The following is a 21967-nucleotide window of genomic DNA, read 5'->3' as shown; positions in this document are numbered from 1 at the left end:
GTGCCTCTCCCCATTACCATGCTTGTGATGAAGCCCTTGAGGGTTTGGGAAAATCCAAGGAGAAGGATTTTTGTTCTTCCAAGATAGGCACATTTCTTACGTGGGATCTGGGCACCTGGACAGGGCAGCACTTGGGAACCCATTTGGGATTTGGAAGCCTCTGTCAGGAAATACAGGCAGCATATCAAAGCTGCTTTCTGCTGTGCCTCCTACTCTGGGTATTTCACCTTTCTGTGAGCCACAGGCAGTCCCTGAAACTCATGGCAGGGTGGAAAAGCCTTGTGAGATTTGCCAATACCAGATTTTAAAAAAAATTATTCCCTCATCAGCAGGCTTTCATCTCATGTGCTAATTCTAAAAATCTGCCTGCCAACAGTTCAACTTTGCTTCAGTGAATGTCTCACCAAGCCCCTTCTAATAAATATCATTTATGATTTCTATGACACACTTCTTTTGCAGTGAAATTGTGGAGGTAATGATCACTGGGTTGATTGACACCTAGTTATTCAATCAAACGTACTCCTATTCTGCTAGTCACAGACCACACATGCCAAATTTGATGCTGAAACCACTTTTATTAGGCATTTTGGAGGGGGCTTGGGAAGAAAATCAGTCTTGTGATGAAAATCTTAACTATGTTGCTGCTACTGCAGCACCATAATACTATTTTCTCTCCTGCTGGCAATTTAGCAGCAGCAGTACTGAACACCAGACAACTTCTCTATGGAGGGAGAGATAACAGCACACATTTACTGAGAGGATGGGGGGCTGGTATCTCAACAATGGAAGTATACACAGATGGATTTGGTAGTTCTCAGCTGGTGAGCAAATTTTCAGCTATAACTCATTGTGCCTTTTTGGCTGGGAAAAATGGATTTCACATAAGTATTCCTTTCTGCGTCCACGAAAGATATAGTGTGGGCAAGTTGAGAGGCAGATTTAGAAAGGCAAAAATAGCCACTCCACATCATATGATGCTGAAGCTAAGTAGTACTGGGAGCCGAGACACCAGGCCATGATGCATTCATGTAAGGCAGTAATTTACTTTCTCAGGAAAAATATTTGTTCTAAATCTGACACAACATTTTATAAGATGTTTCTCCTATGAAAATACCTTCATCATAGCTTAGAAATGGATGAAGGCTCAACAGAGTTTCCGGAGAACCTATTTCTTTACCCTGTCTCCTCTCTCCTAAGGCACTAGCAGTTTTTGATGAGAGGGGTTAGTCCAGATCTCTCTCTCTCTCAGAGCAGCAGGATCTCAGGGAGATTCTGCAAACTTTGTAAAATAGCCATAGGCAAGCCAAGACAAGCAAGTCCCTTAACTGTCTCCGTTATGCCAACCAGTGATAAAATCAAAGAGCTTTCTGACAGCTACCATTTCAGATTACCTCGGGAATTATTTGGGTGCCTAAGGCAAAGCATCCGGGACCACTTTAGACACCCCAGGCAATATGAATAAACCACGTTGTGGCTGACAACACCTAATGGAGACCCCTGCCCTTACAGCCAAGTAGCTGGAGCACAGGCAGTGAACCTTATGGCAGCTTAAATTACTTTAGACATTTATGTTTTGGCACCTGAATTACTCTGCTGGTGTTTGCAGATCACAGTAGAGTGCTTTTTTCCTTCTGTATCCTCACCTTGTACAAGGGGATGCAGTATCAGGAACCTGGAAAGTGGCAGCTACCATTAGGTGTAGAAAGGCATTTAATTATAATTCTTCAGCTGCCATTTCTAACAGTACAAAGGCGTCTGGGCTCTAAAGTCCCAAAACAACACCGAGCAGTTCCTTTACCCAAATAACTTCTCTCCTCCTCAAGTTTCTTGCAATGTCCTTTCATTTTAATAAGAAGGGGAATCAAAACCCCTTGTAAATGTTGTAATAGCTCAGCCTCAAAGGCTGCGTCTAGTAATTCACAGTTCTGCTCTTAAACCTGTGTCTTTTTTTGCAGATTCCTCACTGCATTTCACCCCAACTTTTGTCCTCCTCTGAACTTTGCTGAGTTTTGGAAGGTGCTCAGTAGACCAAACGGACAACTTCTTCTGCCATGAAGGAACTAGAACTTTCAGAAATTTTTGAGGAGATCATTATTCAAGCTTTCTGGAGAACTATTTATGTCTTGGCTTCAAGAGCCATTTATGCATTGAGCTTAACCTTATTCCCATTACAGTCAGGCCTCACAGATACTCTGTGGTAGTTTTATTCTATTTAGTTTGTCATGCAATTTCCAGAAATTACTTGCAGTTCTTATTTCTATTACTGTTGAAACCCATTTATTTTGGCTAAACTAACAGAAAATTAATTTAAAACCAAAGCTTGTTATGGTTTTGGGCTAGTTTTATTATTATTGTAACACTATATCCATACGAAGTGTTACATCACCTGCAAGTATGCAATGGCAAGTTAAAAATTGGAAATACTGTTAAACTCGTGTTTATGAGAAATGCCCTTATTTATGTGCTTCTGTGCAGATACCACCGAGAAGGCAAAAGCAGCTTTTTTAAGTGCCAGTGCTGCTGTTTCAGGAGCCAAGCACAAACGTTACAGTCCCAGTTTTCCCAGTGCAACCCCAAATGAGACCGACAGAGTAACTGTCACTCTCTAGCACCTAGAATCCTTGGCTCAGCATTTTCTAGGAGGAGAGCCTGTGTTGCACTGCCTGTCCTCTGGCCACCTCTCCGCTGCATCGCCATTAGATCAAACATGAGATATCAGGCTCTAATCCTGTCAGCACTGACTGCGGAAGATCAATGGCCCTCCCAGTACTCCATGCCAGTGTGAAGGTGGAAATTTTGTCCGTGTTTTGAGAGAAGAAATGAAAACATTCTTTAGCCTTTAAATTTTCTGAAGAAAAACAAATTACACACACACACACACACACACAAATTGCCACCAAACAACCAGCAGCTCTCTGGAGCTGCTCAGAGGCCTGGTTTATTGAAAATATTCTCATTGGGTATGGATTAGTAGGCAAACAGCAGGGGAAAGAAGTCAAAGGTGCAAGATAAATTTGGTTTGCTACAGAAGCTGTAATTTATCATCACAATATTGCCAACACAACTGTAGACAATTATATATAAATTTAATAAAACAACTGCTATATTACATCTATTATCCTGGAGTCAGGTTCGGTTATCTTTTCCTCCTTGAGAAGAAGCTGTTTCTGCAAATAATGCCACTGAATCTGGCCATTTATATTTGGCCATTTATATTTTAAAAGACCGCCTATATTACCTTACATGCAAATAATAGTATAAACAACAGTGTATATCAAAATATTGAGAACATAAAATTACACATTGAAGGTGAGAAGTGAAATGTTATATAGTTCCCTAGAGGTGGCAGTTCCCGCTGATGTTCAACAAAGAAATAAAGACAGCTGAAGCAGTGAGAACTCTAGTTAAGCAAAATACATATAAACATGAAAGACCTCTCTTCTGGAAAAATACACAATTAAAGCGCTATTGTCTCCTCCATGCACCTGTCAAAACTGCTTGGGGGTTGTTGGAGTGAAGGTGAAGAGGGAGGGAGAAGAGAAAAGCAGCCACTGCAAATAAGCAGAGTATTTTATTAGAGAGTTATCTCCTTCTTGCAAGAATGAGTGCTCAAATGGATAATACCTTTCTGTGAAATCCAGGTTTCCAGCTTCATGTTAAGAAGAAGCTCTTACCTTATGGGATTATCCATCCTTGATACCGTGAGAAATGCTGCTAAGTTCGCTGTGTAGGAAGAGCACACGATAAGGGTGAAGAGCCACCAGCTTCCCATTACAATGCGCATAGCCACCGAATTGACAGTAGATTCACCCCCTACAAATAAACAGAGAAAATAAGGGTCTCTCAGCAGCTTCCATTTACCATCACCTTCTGTGTGCCCTCTTATGTTAAACTTTGTTGGAGCTACCCCTCTGCATTTCTGCTTGCCCTCCAGACCACCCTTTCACTGTGAGAAAAACACTGCTTCCGTTAAGACTGATAATTTACAAACATTTTCTCCAGTCAACTTCTTGCCCTGGATACTGTTCTAGAAAATCATCTTTCAAAATATTTCCCTTCGGAATTATTGAGGATCAAATCTACGGAACATGAAAAATATTCTAAATAAAGGAAGTTTAATGGTGAAGCACGACTAAGTGATCATTTTAGGTTTGGGAAAAAAACACAAAACTGTCCAATGGTTTCTGTGCTATCTGTGCTGTATTTAAATCTGCAAAGACTGAAGCATTAGTGTCATTACTTGTCACTCTTTACAACATTTCAAACAACGTGAAGATTTCTTTCTAGCGGGCTTCAAGCACAGTTATCCTTGAACATTGTTGGAGACCAAACCTTACCATATAGCTGATGCTAGTCACTTCAGCGTATGCGCTGATTGTATCTCACTGTACTTAAACCCATCAGGGATGCCACCTTAATGAGATGAGGGACCAAGTTTCATAGCAACAGTAAGGATTTTCCAGCTGAAGCTTTATAAGCTTGCAATCACAATGAAAAAAATGTGGAAAAAGTTAACAACATACCCATATGTTAGCATTCAACAAAACCTGCCTTCCAAGAATTGTACTAACATTATAGATATGGGACAAAAACTATGTGGGCAGATTTTGCAAACAATTATTTACAAAAGTAGCTTTGTTAATGGTAGCAATCCTGCTGAATTCAATAGGATTAGTCCTATGCCTAGAGATTCCTGAGTGTAAAGTTGGTTACAAGCCTACAAATCATTTTCCTATTCAAGTTCAAAGCACCAAAAGATAACCTGTCTCATATTAGTTCAAAACCATATAAATTTCTAAAATTAAATTTAAATAATTAGAAAAGGCGCTAGTTTCAGAGTTGGAGAAGTGTTGTAATTCTGCACCAAGCAGCTCTGTAGTTTATTTACAGCGTGATGATTTTCCCAAAGTGGAAAAGCCTGCTAGGAGTGTTTTTTCTGGACTTACTGAGAGACAGAACAGCAGAACATACCCCCCCCCCCCCCCCCCGCCCCCAACTTACCTACCTTTTCCCACTTTTCATCAGCTGGGCTAATAAAACGTATTACCTCTCCGTACAAGCCTTCTCTTTCATCTTTAGACTGTTCTGGCCAAGACTGACATGTCCTGACCTGCTTTACCCAAGGCAGAACATTTCTGAACATCCGTCAGTGGTGTTTATAAGACAGTAAGTACCTTGCTGAACAAAGGCGCCGTACACGACCCAGATGGCACTGTGGAGGGTGGAGGAAGCAGAAGGGCTCGGCTGGGAAGCGTTCTGCGCCCTGACTGCCTGGATCCGGTTCAAGACAAATATCAAGACACCAACTATAGGGATGGCTGCAGCAATGCAAGCCCACACCGCAAAGTCAAAAGGTGCAAAGAGAGAGAAGATGTTGATTTTCTCTTCAGGCTTTTTGATTAAGATCCCCACAGAATAGTCCATGTACCGCTTGCTGAAGTCCACAACACTCTCTCGTTCTGGTGTTATAGTGATGGCTGAGATGGCTAGGTCTGCTCTCTGCGAGACAAATGCAACAGATCAGATCTCTTCCTTTCACCATGAATTTGGCCAACGTGAGCCTTAAGGAGAAACTTTTTAAGAACCAAGTGACTCCATGCATTTCTTTCTATAACTTAACACATTTAGACAAATTTAAATAAATTGTCTAAAAATAAAACCAGAATCAGTTGCATCATCTGAACATTAGTTAAGTGCACTGGTCTAAAGCAGAGTAGTGAAACATAATGTGTCAACGTATTCTAGAACAAAAAGCGTCACCCTGACTCCTCTCTGGAATGAGTGCAACTTATTTAATCTTTATCCCTCACTTGTTTTCCAAAGGATGCCTAAAACTCCAAACCGTATTAACCTGGTGCATTGCAAGCAATAAGAAAGAAACACCATTTATTTAGCTTGTGTATTTGATAGCAAGGTGCGAAGAGCTAGTGTTTGTTGTTCTCCCTGCAGAGTTGCCAACTTCCCATATTCATGAAGGGATTTCATATGACAACTGGGGGGAAGATTTTGTTTTTTTTACAACGAATAAAGCGATTGCAAAAACTAGTAACGGGAAGAATGCACCAAAGGCAGCTTAGCTCCTGAAACTGCTTTGACCTCAACATTTAAAGTGAGAAGGTTTTACATGCAGAGGGTCCTTAAAGAGCATGCAAACTCAATGAAAGATAAAACAGGATTCCCAAAGTTTTTGAAGAGCTGCAATTAGATTTTGAATAATTTTCCATCTTAATAAAAACAGTTCTCTTCAAAAGATAGAATGTACTTTTTGTTTCCTATCTCTACATTTTGTTGGGACAGTAAAGAAAATGTTAGGTGAGGGAGGTCTGGTTTGAAATCCTTTGGAGTCAGTGGAAAAGCTAGTAGCAGAAATACCATTTTAAAAATACCATAATATACTTTGTTTCTTCAAAGAAAGCAATTTCCAAAGAAATTTAACAGGATTTCTTACCACATTTTCAAATCAATGAAATTCAAACAGCTTATGTCAATGCAAAATACGTACAAAATTCTTTCTATTTCCTAGCAGCAACCAAGAATATCCCATTGTCATACACACGTTTGCTATTGCTTTAATTGCTTCTATTTCTTCCTAAACATCTACTCACCAGATACTGAGCCGCCTACTTACTAGATAATGAGAAAGCTTTCACTTTCAGTAATAACTCCACTGCAGAAGAGTAACCTTTTCTACAAAGGGCAGCAACATGGAATATTAATTCTTTTGATTCTCCTTCTTGATTAACATTTGTCCCATGTCAGATAGCAAGAACATGAACAAAATACACTCTAATTTCATTTTCTGTGAGATTCTAAGCTACAAACTTTCCCCATTTACTTCACTGGAGTTCAATTAACTTACTCCTGATTTGCAAGACTGTAATTAAGAAAAGAAATCTGGTCCTCTCTGTTTTAAATGAATGAATAATCTTGAGATCAGTTTAAATTCTGGTCCTTCAAAACACTTCTTTATAGTATATTACTAGGGACACTTTTCCTGTTTTGGAGTCAAACAGTTGATCATTGTCAAACACATTGCCACAAAGTGACCCAAATAAAGTCACACCTACCAACAAGTAGCAAAGACACAGTGACAAAAATTAAAATAATAGCAATTAATATTTTAAGAAGAATACAATATTTTTTCTCTATTTTCTATAGTCATTCACTCACACACACATACATGCCCTCTCTTCTTATTCTTACAGCTATGTAAACACACAGATTTACAGTGATATAATTTATGTTGAGAACAGTTGGGAGTAAATAGAACAACAGGCTCTCTAGTTCCTATCCTGTATACAGGGTCTTAAATTGCACAGTTTACACCACACTCAAACCACCCATATCTCAGAAGCATTCTGCACTGGTGCTTTGATCCTAATTCATTCTCTTGTAATTGGAATGGAGAAAGGGAAGAATTTAAACAACCTCCCTACAAAGCTTTGACACCCTACTCGGCAGAGTCGTCTTTTTTTTTTTTTTTTTTTTTAATGCAGCTTTTTCTCTGTGTACCTTGTTAATGAGTTCTCCAATCATGCCATTCCAGGAGCTGTTTTGGAGCTGCTGTCCATATTTGCCATCAGGAGCTTGATATATCTCATACTTGAAGCCCAGATTCTTGGCAAGTGCATCCAGGACATCAATGGAAAATCCTTTATATCGTTTTGGTTGCCCAAGTATGTTCTCTGCCACCATCACAAAAGGTTCTTCCTGAGAACAAAACAATATCTTAACTGATACTTGAAACAAGTTTTTTTAGTTTGCTTCTCTTAGCAAAAGGATGTTTTCTGAGTTAATTCTGGACAACTTGGCACAGATTTTGAGACACTCATAACCTTCTGAGGCAAAAACTGTAGGCCACGTGGGATACTATGAGGCATCCCAATCAGACACCACTGCCTCAGCACCTGAGTCCTGTCCATGGCCTTGGGTTTTCCACAGTTCTTGAGAAGAGGCAAAGACTCCAGAAGACAATTCAACCCCTTCTAGCAGCTTCCTGCTGCCCACAGAATGAATTCCTCTCTGAAGTACCCGCCTCTTCTCACTGACTCTAATGAGGGCACAGACACCTACCTTAGTGTCCTAACTAGCTGTCTAAAATATAGATAAGTTAAGCACGTGAGTCCTAGATAGGAACATTACTACTGTCCATCTATCTCAGACCATATCAGATTTAGAAAGCCGTCGTTTACAGACAATGATTAATCTTTTATCCAGGAGACATACTGAAACAAGAGCTAAAAGCGCTGCATTTTGTGAATATTTAAAATTTTGAAAATTCAAAGAATAACTGTCATGGGTACTGGTTCCTGGAGTATTTTAAATTAAAGTATGTTTTGGGACCAAGGAAATGCAGCATTTTGTGGTATATTTTCTGTCGGGCATGGGCATCCTGCTGTCCTGCGGGGGAATGCCAGGGCTGCCGGTGGCACAGCCACTGCAGTTGGCCACCTTTGCAACCCGGTACTGACATTCTTGTGGAAAGGATCTGCTCACCTTCCACGTAAGCTACAGCATAACCTTGCCTGTCACCAGGCAGAGGAAAGAAAACTGGGAGCTGAGGGGAGTGCCTTAAAGATCTTATGTGGTACTTCTTATTTGTACCATGATTCAGAAAAAGAAAAATAAAAACCACAAAAAGACACCACATTCTGCAATCTGCAAACTACAATATTTTAGGCAGGAATGCATTCAAGCCCTAATTTGCCCCTAATTTAGCACTTAGCTGACAGGAGCTCTGCTACCACTCTGGATACTAACAGACAGTAGTCCCAAAAGCGTAATGATTTTTTGGAAAGACTACGCCTTTCTAAAATATATAGTTTATCTCAATGGGAATTTATGAGCTTGATGGAGGAAACACTTGATTAAATTTTACAGCCTGCAGTGTACAAAAGCCAAGATTAGATTATCGTAATTGGCCCATCTGATCTTAAAATCCATGAAATGCTGAGAACTGCATATCCGAGTTAGAGTACGGTATCTGGAATACAACCCTGTGCACTCAGGCCCTGTGCTGGTTCCATGCCCAGTAGGAATTACAATGCAGAAAACCAGCATAAGCAAACAAACAAATGCTCTGTATCCCTAACAGTGCACAGCTTCACATAAAATAATAAAAGACCATCATCTATCTTCCTTGCTTATGTAACTGATCATCCAAAAATACAGAACTGAAAATGATAGGGAAAAATACTGCGGGAAGTGCCCAAAATACTCAGTCAGATCCTTTTTATTTTGAGCATTTTGTTTCCTGAACTCAAATAGGATCGTACCAAGACAGTCACTACTTTGAGTGTCAATCCTTGTAAGTCATTGCCCAGACGTCGTTCTTGTAGGCTACCGTTCAGTCCTTTCTCAGAGTCCCACGTTGCCAACTAGAAGAGAAAGTACAGTGAGTCTGAAGGACTGTTAGGCAGAAATCTTTCAGTATTTACATAAACATTTAACAGTAGCTTGACCGAATCCAGAACTGATATAGAGAGGATGAGAGATATGGGGGGGCGGTTAATGCAGAATCAGAATTAGTGAGATTCAGAGGACAGACATAAACAAGTACCTTGCCTGAATGTATGTTCATCAATGCCTGTTACCATAACTGCTCTATTATCTGTAGTATTTGTCATATTATTTCACTTAGATCACTCTGATATGACATTTCTCTACAGTAAATTTATATTGCCTGACAGTCTTCAGGATTATCTGTGGTCTCACTATCCCATATTTCCCTCTCTGCTCAGATCCCCTCCTACTTTTCAAATCATTCCCTACTGCTTATCAAAGACTGACCTTTCTTCCTGCTGCACAATGTTCTCGCTCACTGATAGTCATAAATTCTTGACACAGATTCTATGGTGTCAAACTGTCTCCTTTTCTCTCTCGGACTTTCTTCAGATCCTATCTTAAGTCCTATTTTCTCTGTTCTTGCCCTACTTCTACCTCATCAGTAAAACAATGACAGCCTCTCAAGTTCCCAGGCTCCTGGTGATCAAATATCTCATATCTACCAGTACTCCATGCATCTGCTAGATGTACCTGGATGCATGTTTTCAGGATATCTCCCTGGAACATTACATCTAAATATTTTATTTTTCAATTAAATGTATTGCTTTAAAAATCGATTTTACTGCATTTTCTGAAGAGAAATGCAGTAGAATTCAATAGAATAGGTTCAATAGAAAAGTCAATCTTAAGTGACCTTTGTATTATTCAAACTAAATGTGCTCTTCAGCAGCAGCAGCAGTCAGACACTCCTTTTGCCTTCAAACAGAATCCATGGTGTCATTTTGTTCAGAAGAGTCATAAATAGTATCAAGTAGAAACTGTTTCCTTTTTTTTTCAGCTCTACTCCTAAACACCAATACTATGCTCACATACATGGAAGCAGTGTTGTTAGCTGAAGGCATGCCCTGTAGAAATTAAACATAGTCCAAGATCTGTGAAATGTGGCTTCTTCCTGCCAGAAGCTAATTTTCATGTAACAAGTCAAAACCTTCTTGGAAAGAACTTATTTCACTGAAAATGCCTATGGCTAGATGTCCTACATGATTTATTTCTATGACTTCAGTTTTATCCTAAAGCCTCAAAAATCAAACCAACAAATAAAATGTGATGGGAGAGATCTGTATAGTTTTATTTTTGTTTTGTTGCACTACACTGATAAACAGGGAACTAGAAAAGAACGGGACATTCAGTGAATATTCAGCCATCATAACTGTCACAACGGATGATAATTATTCTGTAGTCACTAAATCTTCAAAGCTGAGACACAGGAGAGGAAAGAATTAAGCTACACCTCCTTTTATCCAGATGACCTGGAGGATGGAGAAGGAGAATGACTGAATAATATTCAGCTTTCTAATGACACTCCTGAAAGGTAAAGTATCTCAGATTGAAAACTCTCCCCCTGTGATGCCAGTTTGGAGTGACAGATTAGCTTCTGCACATAAAAGTGTCTGCAGCAATACAGGTAGATACCTATGGCCATTGTATCTTTTAAATTCGAATTTAGATGCTTGCTCTGAAATATGTCCAGGTGTTTCTTAGCTTTTGCTATTGCCAAACCAAATCGAGGAATTTTTCATCTGACATAAATCAATGTGGTTCAACAGATTTCAAAGATCAGTATAGGTGTGTGTGGTATATAATGTGTTTCAGATCTGTAAAGAAAGTACACTGTCTAAGCCTTCTTCAGCTGTCCTATGCAGTAAGTATGTGATAAAGATACATGGAAGGTTTTGGCCAAAATGGCTTGCACAATCTACAGATGATGATTAAATATTTATTAAAAAATGGAAAATGTAACACATTCATTTATTACTTCACCACTGGTGGACTGACATTTCAATTCCTTCTCCCACTCCTCTTCCTTTCAAAAACTCTATCTGATTTTATATCAAGGCCTTAGACTTTTCGAATACCCTACATTTCACATTCTGCATTAACTCTAAGAATTCCACAAAGGAACTGGAGACGTGCCAGTGCAAAACCATAAATTTATTCCTTTTATTCAAAAGGAGCAAGACAAAGATTCCTCTTTTATGCAGTAGGGGTAAGTGCAAGGAGGAGGAGCATATTTCACTTCAGCACAGATCTCCATAGTGTTCTCTATGGAGGCACAAACTTTTCAGTCTCTAAAAAGCAAACTATGCGAATAAAGTTGATAAATGGAACATAAGGAAAACCATTTCCAGAAGGGATTTTTCCTGTGCATCCTTGTGCTTCAGAACATTTCATTTGTTCAGAAGTGTGCCAATTTTAACTTCCACTTCTTGTAGACAGAATTTTGTTTTTAGGACCGATGTATTTACAGATACGTCTATCAATTTGTGACAGCTGACCTGTCAAGATCAGTGCCTGAGAAACTAATTTCCAGCAATGTTCAATACAATGAGTACTGCTGTTATTTGATAAGGCCGTTAGAGTTTCATTCTTTGTAGAAATATGTACCATGTTCCTACCAGTAGTCTGAAGCCAAAGGTTATAGCACAGCCATCATCTGATAGGAGATAAAGGGCTTTTAGATCTGATTATGACAAACAACTGCTTGCAGAATCAGCACTTGTAGGATGTATTTCAAAAATCAATGCCCTCTGAAACATGTATTTAATGGCAGTCTGGGTGGGGTTTTTTTGATTCTCAAGTTACTCGGTTATGGGAGTTCAAGTTTTGAAAACAGCTACTTTATTAAAGCTTTTCAACTTAAACCTTCTTCCTAGCTTCTCTTTCTGAAATAGCCATATTGCTGGGAATCCTATAGTTCTAGCCATACATTAGAAGCCCAATCATCCAATAAAGACAAACCAGAGGAAACAAATGTGAAATTCAGACAAACAGGTAATGTGTTGGAAAATTCTGACGCAAGACATGCTTCTGATCTTTATCAATATTTACTGCATTTTCAACCAGAACTGCAAGGAAAAGCTTGGAGAGAGAAAGTCACGATTTTAACATTGTTTTCAACCTCCACAAGCAATGTAAAGCTCCAAACACACATACTTAACACACAAGCAAAACAATTACATGGCTAGACAACCTAGGAATGTCAAATGATAAAGGATGTCATCCAAAGTATGCCTCTTGAACCTGCTGTTCAGGACTTTGTCCTGAAGGGTACTGATGTCTGTCAGGACCTCCAAAGAAAACTTGATGTCAATGTAACTTTAGGGTTCCTGAGTTTCCCATCGATAAATTAGAAGTCAAATTCTACAAAGGAGTTTCATGACTTTGTTAATGATGCAGCTGCTGGCTGCCCAACACTTACTTGAGCAATTAGTTCCCCAGGGGAAATGATATTGAGATGTCATGGTAAACTCACACCAGTGAATATCAGAAACAACTCCACAGAAGTGTGAAGACCCTCATCAGCACAATGATGCAGACAATCGTTCTGCTCAAATAAACCAAGGCTGCATGCATTAAACACTGATTTGCAAGATTTACTACCTCCTGTGAAGTTGATCAATTAGGTTGAGAGCCTGCATGCCACTTCCTTTAGGAGATTAAACTGATGACAAACTCAGTTATTTGTTACACATCTGTTTGTCTGCAAAGTCTGCATGTTCATGCTACTCTATTACACAATAATTACATATGCCTTGAATCAGGAACTTGAATTTAGTTTTCCTAACTCCACTGTGAACACTCACACCACTGGACTATGGCAAACGTCTGTCTCAGGCCCAAACAAATGGAGATGAAAATTATCCCAAACTACTAGTAAATACAGATGAAAACTGACATTAGCATAAAAAGTGAATATTTAATGTTTCTATCACAACAGTAAGATCATCTACACTATTTTAGTTTATGATGCAGTAGTTACTGTCCAAATAACGCATGTCACTGCTGTCTAACATCATTTTAAGTATGACGCCATCCTAAACGTGATCTGCTTTTCAGGGAAAATGGGATTCCCATAAGAAATAGAGCAAGATAATTTTCAGCAGACGTACAGTAATGTTTGAAAGGGCTACAATCAATCCAGAGCATGCATCTTCTATCTTACCAAAACCTGAAAACGTTTATCTGGTGACTCCTTTGGAGCTAAGGTTGCACTATCCAAAGAAATTAAATTTGGGAACCCCTGCCTTGAAACCTCAAAAACTTCTAACAGAGAGGAAATTGAAAAGAGTGCAAGGCAGGCAGTTCTCATGCCATGAGACAGAGACACCTGTATCAACCCAGAGCACATTTTCTGTGAATATGAAAGCTGTTCTGTGCATGGAGTTAAATAAATTAATCTATGCCACTCACAATCTGATAATGCTTTTAGATTGAAGTTGAACTGAAATGGATTTCACTTCAATGACAACTTGTTTCTCAAACTTGAAGTCAACATAGTGTATATCAAATATGATGTCCTTGTACCATGTAAGTATATTTTGCATGTTGGGGCCTCACTCCCTTTGCCAGTCTTGCAATATGGCTAAACACTTACTGAAACATTTAACATTATAAAAGCAGATTTTAAGTGAACATGATAATAAAAAAAAACCTGAAACAAACAAAATGTAAACAAGAAAATTAATGTTTACAGGAGACAAATATGAAATAAGGCAGTGGCCCATTAAATAAATGGAGCAAATTGGACACTCCTCTGTTGCAGTTCTAAGGAATAAAAGGAATTCCATTTAAATAGTAAGTAAAACAAATATTTACATTGAAGTCCACGATTCTTTTTTAAATTCAGTATATCAGTAATCTAGAGAATTTGCTGTCATTCAATATCATTCACAACAAGGTATTAGTAGGACTCAGACATTGGATTATGTGTTGTTCATAAGGAACTGACAGGATTCCCTGAAACATCGTTTCCATTTTTATGACTGGAGTTGCCTTGATAGTACCAAAACCTTTTCATTTGAAATATGGGATCATAATTAAGAAAAAATTTAAAAAACATTTTGGACTGTGTATTTGTGTAATCCATAGTTACATAAAACAGGATTAGGAAAATATAAAGGTATCAATTCTCGTACTTGCAAGCAAATCCAAACACTGATACAACTTATTTGTGTAACAGCTACATAATTATTAGGAATATTCTAACATTTCTACTCTAAAGCATAAGCTTATAGTCATTATTAGGGATAAGATACTAGACAAGATCACTAGCTGAACTGATTTAAGCTATATTCTGTGGTCCAGCATAACTCAATCTTGTTTGCAGTGAAATACCTGCAAGTCATCTACGTCCAGATGTTTATTCTATTCTGATATTCTGCATTTTTTGTATTAAAGATGTAGCTTGCTTCTGAACATCCACAGTGGGATTGGAATACCTATGCACCCATAGCCATAGAGCCACCAAGAACTCCAAAACATACTAAAACTATGAATCAGAGGATTGTGAACCAAGTCTTAAATGGTACAGAAACTCTCAGTCTTTTGGGTGAAAATTTTATCACATCCTGTTCAATGCTCAAAATGCTCAGTTTGCCATTAAGGGGCCACACAAGGATTGCATCTGCACAGTAAAAGTTCAGAGAAGGGCAGGGAGATCATGGAAAGCTGCTCTCTCCCATTCCCGATACTTCAGCAAACAGCATCATCCATCTCCTGAGACAATAAGCTCTTCAAAGGCAATGACTAGCCAATATAAAGTAAGAAAAAATGGAGGACTAGGGAAGGGCTGCCTCCTCTGGGGCTACCATGCCACTGTTGTTTGTCCAACAGGACCCTGGTTTTCTGCGCAGGACAGCGAAGCACGTTGGTGTGACTGTTGATGCTTTAATGGGCCTTTAAGAATGTGAGTTCTTCAGGGAGAAGAATGCAGCTTATTCTAATTTTAGTGTTTTGCAAATTTATGGTGCTATATAAATGATAATAAAACATCTCTAGAGGATCACAGGAAGATGAGCATTAGGCAGCAAGACCTTATAATGAACAAATCATTCTGGACAAACTTGACTGCTTTTTCAATAGTACTGCAGAATTAATAAGTAACTGAAATGAAGATGACAATATACTTGTATCTGAATTTTACTTTGGTTTCATACAGGGTCTTGTGAAACCTCACCTAGGACAATTTGAATTTGTTTCCTGCGTAAGGACAATATCACATGATTTATAGACTAACTTCTAAGCAACAACGAAGAATGATGTATCAAGATGAGAAGTTTTGAGGTAGCTTAGAGCAAGTCAATATTAAGATCTTATTTACTTAATAGCTTTTTTAATGATTTGGAACAGGAAATAGCAAATTACTAAAATTAAAATGTCTAAGATGCAAAGATATCTCAAAACTGGGAAGCACGCAAATATGTCAGACTAGAACAGTGAGAAAAATAAATGGGAGTGGTAAGAACCCAGACATGAAATAATAATATGCATCTTGCATAACTAGAAGTGAACACTTATGAAGAGGAAAAATGAGAAAGAGAGATACTTCAATTGAAGAAACAAACACAGAAATTAATGTTAACAAGTTGGACAGGGTGAAAGCGAGCTGCAAATGGATGATGAGCTTGTAATACAGTACGGCTGCAACAGTACCAGTGTGGTTTTGGACTCCACATGTCTCATGGCGTAGGCTGCACAGAAAGCAGTCGCAACACAGCCTAGAAGGATATACAGTCTTAATACTGTGTTTAGCATCTGTCTGAACAAGATTTAGGTATGCTGGAAGAAAATCAAGGGAGAACAGGACAACTACTAGTAGGGTGGAGTCGTCAGTTTGTACAAGAAAAGTAAAAGATGCAACTGTGAATAAGATGATGACTAAGAAATGGGAAAATTAGAAATGAAACTAGATAATCAGACAACAGAACTACTGCTGCTGACTTCTAATAATCCACAGAGACCCTTTCACATGAAATACAAAACATCTCCTAGAAACATTTATTCATTCTCAATGCAGACTGTGAAATGAGAAATAGATAAAAGGGCAGAGCTTTTCTGGGTATTTCTAAACAAAACAATTTTTCACAGGAAAGATTGGGCACATCCAGGATATGAGGAGGAGCATATATGAAGGAAATCAAAGAACAGCCTGACAGCCTGGTGGTTCCTGAATTCACCAGAGATATCAGATCTGAACCGGTGTTTCACATAATGCTAGATCCCAGCCAAAGATGATTAGAATACTTTTCTCATATGTGGAACAACTTCATTCAAGTCCCAGAGTATAAGGTTTAGCCTATGACCTCATCAGTTTGCCACATCTCAGGTGAATGGATTAATCACCATCTTTAAGGCTAGTATGGGGGCATGTTATCATTCACAAAGGTCAAAGGTATTGGTTTAGTCTTTACGATGAATGGCATAATTCCTGAATACTTGAAAACCTCAGATATTTTTATCTCCAATAGAAAAATCCATTCCTCACTGCTGAAATGAAGCCATTCCTAGAACTCAGCGAGGGAGAAACTATGTAGAAAGTGCACAGGAGCAATTTAAGGTCCCAGCCTACAATCACTTGCAATTGTGCTTTAACTTGGCAAACCTACATAATACCATTGAATCCTGAGAGTTACACTTATATAAAGTTAATTGAGCATAGACCTAGAATAGAAAATAAAGAAAGTTCAAGAACACTGAAGGAGGGATTTGAGTAGGAAAGAGCAATTGACCTGAACTGACATATCTAAGGAAACAGATATACACCACTGCTCTTCAGAGAAGCCAGCGAGATAAATGGCAAAAGTCTAGGATTAAGATGCCACATGAAGACTGCCCTTGAAGTAGCATAATGCCCTTCAAATCATGTAAGGGAACTGGCTCACAATTAAGAGAGAAGAGTAGCATTAACTGAGTCACTATCACATAGACAGTCCCATGAAATTCTTATTTAAGATTTAGAAAAACAAATCTCCAATTGTGCAAACAAAATGTACTTGGGCAAGAAGCTGCATAGTAACAAGAAGAAAATGTATACAAATTGGAATGAAAATTTCAAAATAATTCAAAGGGCTCAAACCCAATGAAAAGTGATAAAAATTACATTAAAACAAAATGCAAATTAGTATCAGAAACATGTTTTTGCCATGTAAGATCAATTACAGTATTAAACCACTATCATCCAGAGAGTAATTAGAGTCTAGGATATAGAGCATCTCTCTCCATGTAATTTACAATAATTTCTACATAATAGATAGGGAAAACCTAGAGGGGAAAAACTACACCACCTAACCCAGAACTGTGGGGGTAGTTTAGGACAGAGGACTCCAAACAGAGGCTTTGGTAGAGGTATTTCGGCATTAATATTCTTCATTCTCTAGAAGCCTGTGTATTTATTCAGCTCTTGCTCTACAAATTCTGCTGTTCACTGCAATTAACAATTTTGACCTTAACTAGCATAACTCAGCAGTATCTTACTCCACTATTTTTACAGTTCTTCATTGCAGAGAATACCAAATATTTTCATGTGAGAAGAAGTGGTTTCCTTTATGTTTTTCATTAGCCAAAGATCAGTTCAATTAAATGTAATGGCCATATTAATAAAAGCCAACTATTTTAGATATAGTAGAGCTCTACAACATAAATGAAGATTAGACACATTATGCCTTATGCTACTAATATTAAGGAAGCTAAGATATTCTTGTACATGCATTTGTGTATACAGTGGCTTTCTGCAGTACTGAGGAGTTACATGCAGAATTGAAGTAGTAGTTCTCTGTAACCCTACAGCTTTTATTGACACAGTATAAGACTTCTCATACCCCTTGGGAATGGATCAGCACCATATACGTTATATTTTATGTTGCATATACATCACATTTAACATTATGTTGAAGGATATAAATTATGAATATTATCTTTTTGCTGAAATAAGATATTGCTCCATTAATTGGCAGAATGAGACATTATTTTGCCAGCAAGTCAATGAAGGAGCAATGACACCAAATCAGGATTGCTTCTCTTTCCATATTGTGATAGCTGGTGAGCATCTCTGATCTCTTATGCAACACAGAGAAACACCTATGTTCTACTGTGCCAAGCCTGAGCAAAGCGTGTACGGGGCAGCAAATCCGCATGAAGCAGAAAAAGGAGCTGACAGGACATGACAAGATAAATGTAACCTGTTAATATTCATTATATAAAAGTATAAATAGGCCATCTTCAGCTCTGGTAGAATAAATTGCTTCAATTAATACTAGTCTTTGAAGGAGCAGTGACTGCAACATGCTGATGTTATTAGTGCAGCAACACAGGCACTGGAAAAGATGTAGTATTAAATGAAGCAATCATAAGAGTAATGAAAACAATATGAACAAGAATATTATCCTCTGATGGTTTCTCTATAAAGTGCAGACAAGTATTACTCTGTCCCCAAATTTTTGCATTTCATTTACCTAACACAAAATCAAAATGCGGCAAAAAAGGTGTTAAAAATAAATTTGAGCTATTTTCTTCTAGGATCTCACAGGCTTTTCTCTTGTAAAGCAGGCAGATAACTTCCACCCCGTCCATCTGCAGTTTTGCCACTTTTCAGGGCTTTAAGATATGAACAACATGCTCTAACGTAGCAATGCTGTTGTTGAATCAGATGGCAGTGTTGCTATAGCAAAAGACGTACGTGCAGCATCACAATTCTTCTAAGGGTTGACTAAACTAACTGTGAGTACCTAAGATACTGCTGAATCAGGCACTTCCCAGGGGCGTTGTAAATTACCAGTTGATATGAACAACCAGGCCTCTAAGCATAAAATTAAAACTGATAAGTAATCATAAAAGTTAGACCAATCCAAATATAAAGTCCACAACAGATGTCACAAGTGACTGGCTGAAAAACCCTACAGCATGAGCGCCTTGCCACTGGGTTACCTATTTGGAAGACAAACAAGCCCCTCATCTTTCTTCTGCAGTTTTAAAAACGAACAAAATTGCTGCCCAGTGAGAGATGGCAGGTGCTGGACTCGAAGGATACTCTGAACGCTGCTGTTAAATACTGAAAGTCAGGTAGTTCAAGAGTAGCTGCTTGTGGACAAAATTGAACCAATTCCCCCTGCCATTACTCATTATGTGTGGGTAAAATGGAAACAAATCCATTTCACACAGAGAACAAATTCTTTTCAAAGCTTCCAAATGCTTTTTGGTGGGAAATTACTAGCTTTTGAGAGCAGAACTACCCTTGTTATCTATGCAATAGTGAACTCAGCAGACTGTTTTGTAAACAAAAAAATCATTGAAAAGTTGGATCTAACAACAAATACAAATTCATGTTGATTTTATGTAGGTTCTTGTCCTGCTCTGTGCAGTGTCGTAACCACATACCTTCCTGCAATGATGTTCTGAGAATTTTACTGGGGAGGGAAAGCAAGGGAGGACTGTGCAGCTGGACAACTGTCAGGACCTGGTATCTTTTCTAGTTGTTCTACACGAGAGCTCTGCACTTACGAATCAATCAGCATGCTACAATTGGCTATGCTAAAACATCTGCTCTTTTTTGCAATTCATTACTGGATTTCTTGGATATTATCTGAGCTGAATGCTTTTGACTTCTCACTACACGTTCAAGAAAACCGTATGTATATCTGCAGTTCCAACAACTGAACTTTTCATAGCCTGGCCCATTCTGTGGTCATGTGAGAAAGAGACCATGGTGAGATTTCACCAGCAGCAGATCTTCTGAAGCTTGGCCATCATGAATTCACTTTCTGATTCTGGTTGATGGCGCTGAGTCATCTTGAAATGAAAGCGAAGTTCAGCCCACTCTTTGGTATCACCTGTCGAGCTAGCTCTCAATCCTGTATTGAAAAATGCTCTTCCATCAAACCTCAGATACTTCTGAAAAGCTCCACAACTTCAAGAGTATTTTTTTGTAGAAAATTATTTAAAAAATAAAATTCTTACTAAAATTTTCATTTGCAAAGCTTTGAGATTCAGTATCTTCTTACATTCTCCATTAAATTTGTATACATATGTTATTTAATTTCGTTTTCCTACCATTGCTATTATCTAATTACCTTACGATATTTTAGTGGCAGCCTTGATACAACAACAAGGACAGTGTTCTAGAGGAAAAGATATCCTAATTCACATTTTAATTCAAAAGGTGTGGATTTATAAATGTAATTTATAAAACAAATTTAAAACCTTAACACAAAGAGGTCAGTGTCTTAGATGAAATGTTGGTACTTTAAAATGAACATTTTGAAAAACAATATTTTATCAGAACTGCTGTCAAGAGAAGTTAATACTCTCTGTTGACATAGGTAACAACCCTAAATGCCAAAGTTTCCCTGCTGAAGGTTTTTAGTGAATTTTGACCAGCTCTGGTTATCAACACTGGAATCTAGACCCATATCTGTGGAACACTGAAAATTCCTGTAATAAATTTAAAAGTTCAGTTTTTACTGAACTTTCCCTTATTTTGATCTTTACAACATGACTTCATCTTTATCCTTGCTTCTCATAGAATGTGACACAAAATGGCTTCAACAATTTGCAGACATTTTTCTCCTCAACAACAAAGAAAACTGAGTAAAAAAACTATAACTTGATGTTTGGTAATGGATAATTACCTCTCCAAGAAACAGAAGAACTATAGACAGTATTAAGGAAAATTGAATTTTCTTCTTTGTAATGATATACATTTAATGGTTTTAATTAACAACAAGCTCTATTGAGACAGCTTTCAAAAATATATTTATCCCTTTGGCTTTGTTACGTACATAGAGCAGGTTTTGTAAGGCAAATAAAATCAGCTTGCTCAGAAAGCCAATTAGCAGAGAATATACAAACATTATATCCATAGATATTATCATTTATATAAACTGTATACCAGTTGCTAAGTATTCACAAGGAATATAACAATACACTCAGCTAATCTTTGATTATTCTTCATAAAGAAACCGTGGTAAGCATGGAAAATACTTTTCCATGTTACTGTTTACAAACCTTTTGCTTACAAAGTTTTTGCCCTCCTTTGTTTTTTCCCACTTCAAATCAACATTGGGGAGACTTTTTAGCTTTTTAAAAAAATACTGGATGTTCAGAACTTCTGAGCAATTTTATGCAGTGACAGACAGTGCACATAGGGTATATAAGAAAGATTACAGTAATAAATACTTTTCCCCAGCTCCACAAACTAACATGTACCAGCAAAACTCCATCACTAGAAAGGATGTGGTAACTTCAGCAAAGTAGTCAAAGGTAAGAAATGAAAGCAGGTAAGAAATACAGCTTGTACTATGTGTAATGCTTAAAGGCTCACCGCTCAGATTCCTTACCATAGCTTTAAAAATAAACACTGATCTCCAAGAAGCTTTATAAGAGAGCCCTACATCATGTTTGGAAGGATTCAATAATTTAGTAAGTTTATGTAATTACTGCAAAGCTGATGTAATATTGCACCTGATGCTTTGATGTTCCCAAAGTGTCACGAAAAGCTTTTAGACAGATCAAACTTGCTCGAATTAGAAAACAAGACATGATTTGTGCGTGGTCCAAACATCTCAGTGGGAGGAGACAAACTCTTTAGGCCCATGGAGGGCCACAGGTAAGGAGTAGAGCCTCCTCTGGG

General features: G+C 38.1%; 1 protein-coding gene across 3 annotated transcripts in view; it reads right to left on the bottom strand.

Moving 5' to 3' along the window:
• Positions 1-21967, bottom strand: part of GRID1 (glutamate ionotropic receptor delta type subunit 1) — a 556760-nt gene that overhangs the window by 46765 nt on the left and 488028 nt on the right. For all 3 annotated transcript variants that reach the window (XM_050898995.1, XM_050898996.1, XM_050898997.1), the window contains 4 exons: positions 9276-9377; positions 7513-7710; positions 5175-5499; positions 3675-3813 (listed from right to left, as the gene is read on the bottom strand). In XM_050898995.1, coding sequence (XP_050754952.1) covers positions 3675-3813; positions 5175-5499; positions 7513-7710; positions 9276-9377 — 764 coding nt within the window. The remainder of the gene's footprint in view (positions 1-3674; positions 3814-5174; positions 5500-7512; positions 7711-9275; positions 9378-21967) is intronic.

The sequence above is a fragment of the Gymnogyps californianus genome, chromosome 6 (genome assembly GCF_018139145.2).
Source record: "Gymnogyps californianus isolate 813 chromosome 6, ASM1813914v2, whole genome shotgun sequence".
NCBI classification, from domain to species: Eukaryota; Metazoa; Chordata; class Aves; order Accipitriformes; family Cathartidae; genus Gymnogyps; species Gymnogyps californianus.
The sequence above is the reverse complement of the archived record's forward strand: the minus strand, read 5'-3'. Positions and strand labels throughout refer to the sequence as shown.